Source organism: Anser brachyrhynchus, assembly GCF_964034855.1.
Source record: "Anser brachyrhynchus genome assembly, chromosome: 1".
NCBI classification, from domain to species: domain Eukaryota; kingdom Metazoa; phylum Chordata; class Aves; order Anseriformes; family Anatidae; genus Anser; species Anser brachyrhynchus.
The window spans coordinates 25,626,903-25,640,000 of NC_137694.1; the positions used below are offsets into that span (position 1 = coordinate 25,626,903).

At 36.5% G+C, this 13,098-nt stretch overlaps 1 protein-coding gene across 2 annotated transcripts in view; it reads right to left on the reverse strand.

Annotated features, from left to right (window-relative positions):
- Positions 1-13,098, reverse strand: part of KCND2 (potassium voltage-gated channel subfamily D member 2) — a 305,075-nt gene that overhangs the window by 289,770 nt on the left and 2,207 nt on the right. For both annotated transcript variants that reach the window (XM_080590883.1, XM_080590882.1), the window contains exon 2: positions 11,910-13,083. In XM_080590883.1, the coding sequence (XP_080447009.1) occupies positions 11,910-13,024 (1,115 nt within the window). In that variant the 5' untranslated portion in view covers positions 13,025-13,083. The remainder of the gene's footprint in view (positions 1-11,909; positions 13,084-13,098) is intronic.

Consider the following 13,098-nt stretch of genomic DNA (forward strand, 5'->3'; position numbering starts at 1 on the left):
GGACCTTGCGCTTGGCTTTGTTGAACTTCATGAGGTTTGTACAGGCCCACTTCCCAAGCCTGTCCAGCTTCATCTGGCTGGCACCCCTTCCCTCCTATGTGTCGACTGCATCACACAGCTTGGCGTCAGCTCACAATTCCTCTCCCGGTGAGACGGCACTCTTTCTTCTGCCTTCTCCTCAAGAACTGAGACAAAGCTGGTTCCTATCTCTCTCTCCCACAACTATGTTTTTATCTTACATTTGTAAGATGAGGTGTCTTCTAAAATCATTAGCCGCATGTGCCAGACACAACTAGTCAGTATCATCTCTGATCCGCATCTGTGACTGTCCCCAGAGGAGATAGGCTGCTGCAGCAGTACAACTACAGCAACAGACCAAACCATGCTGAAGTGCTCACTAGCAGGACTAGCAATATTGCCTCACCCATGAATAACTTTATGCATTACTTTTCAAAAGTTTGAGGAAATTTTCAATGAAAGAAACAGTAGATTAAATGAATAATAGCAACAATGTTCTTGGTGGCAGTCTTTAAGCAGCTACCATTTCCTCAATCACAGAATCACAGAATCACAGAATCATCTAGGTTGGAAGAGACGTCCAAGATCACCCAGTCCAACCTCCGACCTAACACTAACAAGTCCTCCACTAAACCATATCACTAAGCTCTACATAAAAGACCTCCAGGGATGGTGACTCAACCACTTCCATGGGCAGCCCATTCCAGTGCCTAACAACCTTTTCGGTAAAGAATTTCTTTCTAATATCCAATCTAAACTTCCCCTGGTGCAACTTTAGTCCATTCCCCCTTGTCCTGTCACCAGGCACTTGGGAGAATAGACCAACCCCCACCACCCTACAGCCTCCTTTAAGGTACCTATAGAGAGCGATAAGGTCACCCGTGAGCCTCCTCTTCTCCAGGTTGAACAACCCCAGCTCCCTCAGCCGCTCCTCGTAAGACTTGTTCTCCAGACCCTTCACTGCTGCTTCTTATACAAGCCAGGACGCTGTTGGCCTTCTTGGCCACCTGAGCACACTGCTGGCTCATATTCAGCCGACTATCAACCAATACTCCTAGGTTCTTCTCTGTCAGGCAGCTTTCTAACCACTCACCTCCCAGCCTGTAGCACTGCTTGGGGTTGTTGTGCCCCAGGTGCAGGACCCAGCACTTGGCCTTGTTGAACCTCATGCAGCTGGCCTCAGCCCATTGGTCCAGCCTATCCAGATCATCCTGCAGAGCCTTCCTATCCTCGAGGAGATCAACACACGTACCTAACTTCGTGTCATCTGCAAACTTACTGAGGGTGCACTCGATCCCCTCATCCAGATCATCGATAAAGATATTAAAGAGAACTGGCCCTAGGAGAGGTGGCAGAAGTAGCACATGGTCCACAAATACAGGATACATATCACAGACTGCACATTTTTGTAGCAAGCTTTCATCTCCAAAACTCAGCACTTTTTGAAACAGATTACCATCCTATATGTTGATTTGTGTGTTTACAGGCAAATCAGATAGAAAGTTTAGCTTTCCTTTCACTTCGAAAAAAAAATACTGAGCTTGCCAAATCATTAAGCCAGTTCAAGGATAGATTTACTATAAGTTTACTATATAATTAACTATAATTATAAATTATAGTTATAGTAAAATTATTATAAATTACTATAAAAGTCTGAAGGGAAGCTTCAGTTTGTACCCTTTGAAGTTTTCTATCCTGATGCAAAAAAAAAGTAATGCTATTGATACCAACTAAATTGTCTATCACTGGAGAGTTTACAATGGAAATATTCAGTATAATTTTTTATGTAAATATATATAACAAATAAACACAAGGAACAGTTGCATGTTTAACTTTTCTAGCTCTCATTAGATGTATATAAGTCTATATTCTTTGCTTGTCTAGCTTTGCCTGTCCCCAGTTCTTGATGTCCATGTCTTAACATGGATTTGATCAAATGATATAAACAAGTACATCAATAACCAAAGCCAACCAAAAAAAAGCTTAGAAAAAATAAAAATTCTCAATTCTGTAAAGTATACAAGATACCTTGGTATTTAAATTATGAAGTTGTTACAAGGAGTTGTTACTAAAGAAGATTATTCAATACTACTGAGCTTTCAAAAGAAAGGTCACAATTCTTATCCTGCTATTTACCAACAATGAAGAGATTAGATAATGAAAACCAAAAATGTATATACCCTCTTCATAGTCAGATTTGGAAAGCATCTTCAGACTCTGCTTTTCCTTCCTCTGAGGGAAGCAGGAGAGTTTGGGGACTATCATGTTGCTGCTGTAATCCACCTTGTCAAAGATCATCAATGTTGTTCCTAAGCAACTCTGCACAGTGCTGTAGTTGCTGTCCATAGCTGATAAGGATGCACAGGGAATTGTTAACTGGCTGCAAGTGGGAGAGATGAAAGTTGCAGAAATTGAAAGTAAGGTCACCATCAAAGTAATACAATTCCTTTTTTGGGGTTAAAAAAGGAGGGAGATAACAGCAACAATGAAAATTAAGGATCCCACTCACATTACACTTGTTCTCATATGGAAAACTCTTTTGATTCATCTTACTAAACAAAGAGAATGAGTGAGGATGCAGCAGACACTTTAAGACTGTGAGCTATTATTAGACAATATTACGTTATGTCCATTACAACCTCACAGTCTGACTCTCAGCAAGGAATGCCTGGATAGCCGTGCTTGCAAGTGATAATTTGAAAGACTGTTCCCTGTTATCAGCCAAAATACTTTGAGAATCTGTCATTACAATAAAAAAGACCATATTTCTGGATATATATTTTCAAGAATGCTAGGGTTTTGTCTCAAAATATTTTTTTTCAAGAAAATAATTAATAAAAACTATGTAATATATTCACATAATATTAAATCAGTTCAAGTACCTCTACGAAGTTACACAGAAAATTTTTATCATAGATGATTTAAAACTATACTGGAATATACTTACTTTATTTTAATTTACTGAAGTACTGAGTCTAATTAAATAAAATCCTAGAAGTTTATATTGTTTGTTACACCTGGGAAGTTTTATCTACCTAAGGAAATTGAGTCTTCAGTGCTCAAACAGCCAAACTCGTTTATGCAGATACTCAAGGAAAGATTTTAGAACATTTTTTTAATGTCTATATTATGTGATTCTACATTATGTTTTGAAAAATATATAGAAGTGTTCTTAGCATTGGCAGTACAACCTCATAGGTTAAATTTTGATATGAAGCTTTACTGTAAGTGGTAAGTTAGTACAAAATTGAGCTAAGGACCACCTGGTTAAGAGTCAACTCACAAATACAATATCTCAAAAAAAAATAAATCTACTAGGAGATCTATAGTTCATAGACCCTGCTGATAAAGCTTATATTACTAAAAAGAAAGAAAGAAAGAAAAAAAAAAGTACATGTAAGCAAACTCCTCCTAAAACTGACCACTTAAATCTACAAACCACAGGCATAAGACAAAATATTTGTCAGCACACCAGAGTAGGGGATGAATTTTCAGTGGTCCAAACTGAGATTTAGAGTTTACCTTTTCTTACCCACATCCAAATTTTAACAAATCTCTTTTATATAATCCAATTATGCATCCTACTGGAACCAATAAATCCTCAAATTGCATGTTTCGTTGAGAAAACAGACCACCTTACCTGACACTGTTTTATAATTCTATGCTTGATTCCTAAAAACATTTTCATTATTTGAACAATATCTGCATACCATAACTCACATTTTTACACCTCTTTTTACACTGAACTGTTGACTTGAAAAAAGGCAGAAAATGAGGATTAAAATAGATATTTTCCCTCTGATGCCTCACACTACTCTCCTACTTACGTTATCCTTTTTTTTTTTTCTTCCCTTGAATTACTTATATCTCTTTCCTAACAATTCTGTACACACAGCAGTCTATCTTATTCCACAGTGCTATGTGAATACGGGGCATATTGTATTTTCACAAGACTCTCGTAAGGTCTATTTGATTTTGATTGGAACAGTACATACTCAGTGTCTGTACAGTACTCTACATAGCTTAGAAATTATTCTTTTGTACAAAGGAGAATGCTTTCTAAAGCAACTATCTACCTAGTATCCCAGCTTAGATGTTTTCAAGTGTTTTCCTGTGTTTCTAAGTACGTAAGCCTCTTCTGAGATTTCAAGCTGGGTGCCTATCTGCATCTCCAGATTCCTAAATGCCTTTACAAATCTTCTTTGCAGTGTTTGGTTCCTAAATACTTTAAATATGCAAACTTTAACTTTTTTTTCATGTTAATAACATTTTGTATGATTTTATGCAACCTCCCATTTTCTATAACAGTGTGGAATTTAGCCCTAATTAAGCACATTTGTGTTTGGTTCCTAAATACTTTAAATATGCAAACTTTAACTTTTTTTCATGTTAATAACATTTTGTATGATTTTATGCAACCTCCCATTTTCTATAACAGTGTGGAATTTAGCCCTAATTAAGCACATTTGCACATTTGCTCCAAAAGCTTCCACCTTCAGGATGGAGACCTGCAGATAAGTAGGGAACAAAATTCTTCAGCGGAATGTAAGAAAGGAAGCTTTTTTCTACATACATAAGGAATATGATTGCTTGTATGAATAATATCACCATGTCTTTAATATTTACACAAATAGCAGTCATGAAGTCAGCTTGTAATTGCAGTCTTAACTGATACCTGAATTTGTACTGATAATTGTAGAAACACTTGTACTGATGACTGGGTACATTAAGATATGCTTTCTAATAATGCTTAAGTTTTATTTACTCAGGTGTAAGAAAAATACAGCAGTCTCATTTGAATTATAATAGAGATGAATTTTGCTGGAAGATTTTTTAAACAAAACTAAAATATTCTATGACTGATATATTGGTCACATGATCTTCATATGCTCTCATGTTTGGATCTGAGCCTTCCTACTTGAAATACATGAGTAAATATTTGTATCCAACATTTTTATTTGGAATACTTACACCCATTGCACATCAGGTGCTCTATTTTGTATTTCATCTCAAGTCCCATTTATTTAAGTGGAAGTAATGCAAATTTCTTTGTGTACTTTGGTAAAAATGGATTTTTTTTCATTAAAACAAAGCCCACAGTTTTTACTTAGCAGAGGGATTATAACATATCACCAGAAGCATGGTAAGATCAAAGTCATGTACTACAGAGAAAAAAATAAAAATAAAAATAAAAATAAGCAAGCAAACAAACAAAAACAAACAAACAAAAATCTTAAAAATAATGGTAGAATTTAGACTACTAATTGTGACAGGGGTTAAAGTCCAAGCATGGTAATTACTATTGTTCCAGGAAATGTAGTGTAAAACTATCATTTCAAAGTGCTGTCTATGAATTTGAAAACCTTTCCTCCACTGCCTGAGTAATGCAGAAAAAAACCCAGATGTTTTAAAGACTACTTCTTATGCAAAAATCTATTACCCAATAAATGATAGGAACAGAAATATACGGAATCTTTTCTATCACTCTGTCAGCTCCCTTGTCAGGTAACTGATGAAACCTGAGAAGGCTGAAACTTTGTTTCTGGATTTCTAATTTATATTCCTTCTTTTGAACTACCTATCTATTTAACCAATGCTGAACCAGATTCTACTCTCATCAGTTTACCATGATGCAAATTATGAACAATGAGATAACTGCAACCAGTAGACTATAGTGGCATACTATATGGTATTCTGGTACTTGAGCTTTCTCAAGTACTAGAAGTAATTCATTAGACCTTGTTCCAAACGTTTGGGAAATTGTCATCTTGAAGCTGCAAGATGTTGTCAACTTATTTTGGATAATCATCTTATTTCTGCACTGTTTATAAATTTCTGTGTTCAGAAATATGGTTTCTATTTCCAGATTTTGTTTTTCACAGTAGCACTGATTCTAATACTTTATTCATACATTTATATGCTTTTTATATTGCAAATTTTTCTTCTTAGACAGGGGCACAATAATGTGAGTCAAGTACAGATTGTCATCACTCAGTTTGAACTTCTTGGGTCTGATCACTTACGGCTTTTACTGAATTCACAAAATTCACTGAGGATTAGTTGAATGATAGGCCATAATTAATAGATCAGCCACCAATCATAATTACTCTCTGAGTCGATTTGTTCCGCTGTCCTAAATCAGTATATTTCTTTGTTATCTCCTGGTCCACACCAACCTCAGAGTTCTTATTCTTCTCTCACAATAACTGCAACAAAACAAAATTCCATCTGTTTCCACCAAAGGAGGAAATAAATTACATTCTGTGCAGAATTTCTTTCTGTTAAGCATTACTTTCATGCTCTTCATAAATGAAGCTCACAAATTCACAATCAAGAAAAAGAGTGAAGTAAACTAACTGCCATTCCTCTAAGATGTCTTCAGTATATCTTTTTAACTGGAAAGCTGGTCAGCAGTGCAACTAAACAGGATTGTAATGACCCAGGTTCTCTGTCAAGCCAGCAACAGCCTAATGCAATTTGACTCATCTTTGTATTAAAGAACAAATAATTTTACTCACTGCTATCAAAATAACCCTTGCTTTTTAGTATTTCATATTCTCCCTGGAGCCCTTTCTGAATATCTAGCAATATGCTTTGAAAGTGATTACACTACACTACACTTTGTCCCTCCTCTGTGATATAGTATTCTAACGATTCAGGCTAAGTCTCTGCTGTGAAGAGTAAATACAATAAGACATCAAACACATTTGTAAAATCCAAAAATCACTAGGTTGTGTACAAGAATATAAAATAGAAAAATGCGATTTGAAACAGGGCTGAAAAAATCAAACACGAAAACAATGAATGACATGAAAGATACAGAAATAGTATTCCAGCTTTGCTAATCTTTACCTTTGCAATATTTTTCATGAGAGTATTTCTAACTCTTAATGAAATTGTTCACAGAATAAAGATTTCGAATTTTGTGTCTCTTGTTAGATTTTATTTAACTCATATTTTTATATGAGTTCTGAAGAGGTGGATGTTTTTAAACTAGCATACAGAGGCAATAAGAAACAAAAGGCACTCACATAAAAGGAAAACCAGATAATGTGTGTGACATTTGGGGAAAAAAAAAAAAAAAAAAAAAAAGAGGTGCTGTGGAAGTTTTATGATACTCATAAGGAAAAATCTATCAAAAAAAAAGGTCAGGAAAAAAAACTTATGAGGAAAGTTCAGGTCAAATGAATGACAATGATGATCAATGGAGGATTTGATCTAATGGCGAAGGATGAATGAGGACTCTGGAAAAAAGAAATAGAGCAAAATAAAACCAGAAGAGTCTTAATATAAACATTAAACTTGTCTGAAACAAGGGAGGAAAGGAGCCAAGCCAGCTGATGAATAACAAAATAGGAAGACTATGGAAAATGGTATTTTGAAAGAAAACCAAAGAAAATGAATAGATGAAACATACCCCAGGGATGTGATGAGAATGGAAAAGGAATGACAAGAGAAGGGAATGTGTAGGAAAATGAAATCCATCATCCTATTGCCCTGTTCACTACTTGAAGTTTTCTACTGTCACATCTAGTCACCTGTTTGATTATAATGTCTTCAGTACAAGTAATTTGATATGTCTTAGATGGTGTCCCTCATGCATGATGGGCTCCATTAACAAATAATGAAAATGAATGGGTGCTTTATTGTTTCTAGGAGACACACTTCTAGTTTACATAATCAAAACAAATAAATGGTCTTATGTTTTAACTTCTTTCCATAAAATATTGTGCTCATCTACAAATGTATTACGTGACCTGACAAAGCTACCCAATGTAAATCCTATAAATATAAAAGTTTTATATAGCAGTGAGATTGTTTTGGGACCAGTCACAAAAGAGCACCGTGTTCCTTATTTAAAGTATAATATATTTATAAATTAAAGTACACTACAGCTCTGCCAGATTTGGGAACAAACATCACCTTGACACCATCAAAACCTTACCAGTTATTCCAGCTGGCTACTGACAGGGCTGAAGGAATGTTATTAGATTATCACATTATAAGGTGACAGCAGCAGGTGTCATAACTGTGTCATTATGGATGTAGATGTTCATAAGCCCTTGTGTAAGTCTGTCAGTCCCAATTCAATAAACCTGAGGTTTTTTCTCTGCCATGTTTTACACTGCCTTGCTTCTTGATCTTTTTGTCCCTAACTTTTATGATTTCAATTTATTTATTTTTTAATCTTGAATCACCACAAACTGCTTTGTGATGTTTTTCATTTTTATTCTCTTGTCCCTCTTCTCTATTTTGCTTTTGCAAGAATTAATACTGATAAAATATAAAACTGAAATTTGAAAGCAGACAGCTCATTTTCTGGAAGAGTGAGTGCCATTACTCTAGCCACCTTTCTGTCTTTTCCTTCCTTCCTTCCTTCCTTCCTTCCTTCCTTCCTTCCTTCCTTCCTTCCTTCCTTCCTTCCTTCCTTCCTTCCTTCCTTCCTTCCTTCCTTCCTTCCTTCCTTCCCTCCTTCCTGCCACCCTGCCACCCTGCCACCCTTCCTTCCTCCCTTCCTTCCACCCTTTCTTTCTCTCCCTCTTTCTCTCTTTCTCTTCTTTCTCTCTCTCTCTTCCTTCCTTCCTCTCTCTGTTTCCTTTCTTCTTTCATTTTCTTTCGTCTTTCTTTTTTCCATTTCTCTTTTTTTCCCCTTTCCTTTCTCACTGTGCTTTACTTCTTCCCTTTTTTCTCTCCTTTCTTTCCCCCTTTTCTCTCTCCCCCTTTCTTCTCTTTTTTTTTCTTTTCTTTTTCTTTCCTTCCTTCTGTTTTCCCTTCTTTCTTCTTCTTCTTCTTCTTCTTCTTCTTTTTCTTCTTCTTCTTCTTCTTCCTCTTCTCCTTCTTCTTCTTCTTCCTCTTCTTCTTTTTCTTTGCCTTTCACCTTTCTTGTTTCCCTCCCTCCTTCCTTTCTTGCTCCATCTCCTCCTTCCTTCCCTATCTTTCTTTCATATAACGTCTCTATATACAGCTATGTACTACTTGAGTTGAGCAGTCAAGAACAGTTAAGAGCTGGAATGTCCTTGGAGGTTAAAATGCAGTAATATTTGAAGTCACTGTCACTCTGCAGAGAAAAATGTAAGCTATGTTTTTAAAAGATGCTTTAATTGTTCAGCAATCATGCAGAACTGAGAAATATAGCCCTGCTTCCATGATAATAACTCCCCAGAATACAAAGATCACTTACTCAATACCCTTGCTATCTAGAAAATATGAAAATGACACCAGGACTCAAAACCTCAACTTTATATTAGTATATTATTTAGTATTAGTTTTCAGGCATTTTTGTAATATTTCAGATAGCCTGCTGTGTGCTATTGTCATTTCAAAAATATGATATTTCAGATAGTTTTGTTCCTAAAAGAAAAAATGTTGTTCATATAGAGCCCATTTATAGAGCTCTAATTCAACTAAAGCTAAAATTAAAAATAAATGGGAGTTCTACATTAGTGAGTGGATGAGAGGACCTTGCACAGAAGCAAAGGTAGCAGTACTTATTACAATCAGCTTTCACTGACCCTTGCTGCTTTTCCTTGTAATTTCCGTCTCTTTTTGTGTAATTATTCCATCAACTAAAAAGAGTTCAAAGCTTTTATTATGTTAATTCTATTTAAATTATTCATATGTATTTAACATTTAAACATAATCTTTATATGGTTATCACGATATTATTAAAAGGACATCATCTAACCAATCCACTGATTAAAGACTTCCCAGAAATTTGGGATGTCTGTCGTATCTGAACTTATATGTGAACTTCAGAGGGTGAAGCTCTGAATATCTGTGCAACCTGCTCAAAACTTTCTCTGTGAAAACTACCTCTAAAACTGAGTCAAGCATGCATTTTTCTTTTTAACTCTTTTACTTCCCCTCAGACCATGAATATTGTGTGGCTGCATACTTGGAAGCATGTTTTTAGGTTTTATTCAGAGATTTTTAATGATGTTCAAATCTCATCAGTACACAGTACAACACCTCAAAACCTGGAACTATAGGATTGTATTCATTATTTCATGAAAGAAACAAACAAAACTTAACAATACCAAATGGATATCATACCCATGTAATAATAAACTGCAAACTGACCCTACTGCTGAGGGCAAAATTTTGTTCAGTACCATGGACAAGTACTGTCAAAACCGCATCCATAATAGTGAAAACAACTTACTCAGGAAACACCTTTCATTGCAAAAAAATACAGACCAGTTCCTGCTCCTCTATAATAAGATTATTAATTCTGAATACTGCTAAATTCCCAAGAAATAACTTGTTGAAATCAGCACATACTAAAAAGATGTGGCAAAAAGAATCAGCATCAGAAAGCACAGGACTATGAAACTGCTTATCATATATAACTTGTTCCTTACGTTAACTTCTCCCTTCAGTTTGTCACTATCAGAAGAAAGTGAAAATCTAAAAAATCCAGCAACCTTAAAAGCAGACTAAAATCCCCAAAGCTCCTGTCACTTCTTTTTAGCATAACTTGCCCTTACAAGTAATGAAACATTTACAATGCACTATATTTATCTTCATTTTTATATCATGCTGAAGATAAAAGCCCTGTGCAAAAATTGGTGGCATAACACAGCCCCATTATCTTTTTCGATATTTTGTATGTCCGTTTCCCAACTAAATTGAATTGCACATAATAAATCAACTTTTTCATTACAGTATAATAAAGCACTTTCATTTTGTTAAATTTAAAAATTTTATGTTTCATAAATCTCAACAGTCCCAATAGGATGTGGCAAAATACTTGATTAATAAAATGATCAGCATTTGCTTTAGAAAAGTAAAAAGTTTGACTTTCAACAACTGTAATTATTAAATAACTAGAAAAAAATCTAAGTAATAACAAATTTTCAGTTTCACAGCTAATACTCTACCTCTCAAAATTAGCTTCTTAAATTAGTCAGCCTTCTAAATCCCTGTCAGAATTACAGACAAATACATTTTACAACCTTGTACACAGAATTGGTTTCTACAATAAGACTGCAGTATCAGTAAGAAACTTTAAATAAATGATACTATCACCCATCTTTCCAGTAAACTTCATCGCGGTCTGACTAATGTCAATAACTGCATTTTTAAATTCTTAATTCTCTGGAAGACTGCATAATGTCATTAGAATTATGTTTTAATATAAAAGCTAGATTTGTCATACAAAAATCTTACATTTTCTCGGATCATTTTCTAGAATCTGTCACGGGCCAGCATAGCTTGACATGTCATTTACTTGAGACCAAGTTATAGTTACTTAAAATCAAAGGAAAGATATCCAGAGTCTTAAATGACATTAGGAATCATTTTTGTGAAGATTACGGTGTCTATACTTGCTTTATTTCCGTGAAAGCAAATCACTTTGCAATATCCAACTCAATATCCAAGTCTACATCAATACATCACTTCAAACAAAATGGCAGATCCACACCCTTTTGTGAATGATCAAATTAAAATATTGCACCCTATTACTACTTTAGCAACACTGTAACTTGTCCTGTCAGCAAACATAATACACTATTAAAATTCCAAGGAATAACTCATAGATTTTCCTAAAATATTCCAATTTCACTAACTAAAACAAAATAAAATGTCAGAGAAAATAGCAAAGAAACCAAATAGTTTTGGGAATTAATTTTTGTTTGCTTTTTTTTTTTTTTTTTCAATGTGTCTGTGATTTTGGGTTTTAGGTTACTTTAACTTCAGCAACACTTTTAACTCAATTCACTATGCGAAACACTTAGACTAAGTGCTGAGTTGTATTCATGAAGTTCTGTGACATAAACTTACCCTCACATTTTCTCTACCAAATTTATTTTTTTTAAATTGAGCACCTTTCCTTCTTGCCAACACACTTGTTGAAATGTTGGCTGTAACCAAACACCAGCTGCACTTACCCCAGTGTTGTCATGGTGACAATGGTGTACCAGAAGGCTGCAGGGATGCTGGTGAACTTGCTGGCTGATGAACCTTTCTCTGCATAGTACATGACTGTAGCAAAGATGATGATGGCCATAGTGAGCGAGAAGAGGAGGAAGCCTAACTCTGAGGCGCAACTTTTGAGGGTATAGCCCAGGATACGCAGCCCCTGTGAGTGGCGGGAAAACTTAAAGATCCTGAAGACACGAAAGACTCTTAGTGTCACAAAAGCCCCACTGACATCTTCATTATCTGTCATCACCAGGCCAATGTAATATGGCATGATGGCTACCACATCAATGATACTCATGACACTGCGCACGAATTTGTAGCGACTAGGGGCCGCCAGCAGGCGTAGGAGATATTCAACTGTGAAGATCATGACACAGGCGGTATCCAGACAGAAGAAAGCCACGGCATAGCGCTCTCCACAGGGCAGCTCCTTGATGCGACCCGGGCTTACCCCACAGGGCACTGTTTCCACCACATTGGCAATAACAGAGACAGCAATGAAGAAACCAGTGACATAGTAAAAGACCAGAGCCAGTGTACTGGTGTGGGGATTTTCAAAGGCCCGCCACATCCTCTGCCGAGCTGTCATTGAGGGCAGGGAGCTCTCAGCTGCATGATCCTGATCGGCATCATCCTGCAGGCGCTCAGCATTCTCACGCCGGCGATCCTTGTACTCCTCATAACAGCAGTCGCCAATGATCTCAGGGATGATGCCAAAGAAGGCCAGCTCCTCATCATAAGCAGAGATGCACTCCTGGCGGGGATAATGAAGCTTCCCAGTACGGTAGAAGTTGAGAATATGGCGGAAAATGTCAGGGTCCCGATCAAAAAAGTACTGCTGTGTCTCAGGGTGGTAAAAGAAGTCCCGCTCCGAACTGCCCAACAGAGTGTCAGGGTAGCGCTCTAAGGTGTCCAGCCACGTCTGGAACTGGATGCCACTTACATTCAGCACAATCAGGGAGTCCTGGCTTCGCTTCCTCTCCTGACGTGGAGCAGCTGGCATGGGACCTGTGGCCACTGGCATCCATCCTATGGCCGCTGCCCTGGCAAAGGGCAACCATGCTGCCACTCCTGCTGCCATAGTCCCAAACAGCTACTACAGCTGAAGGAGCAAATCTACGGACAGTTCTGGTCCAGACACTAAAACAGAAAGGG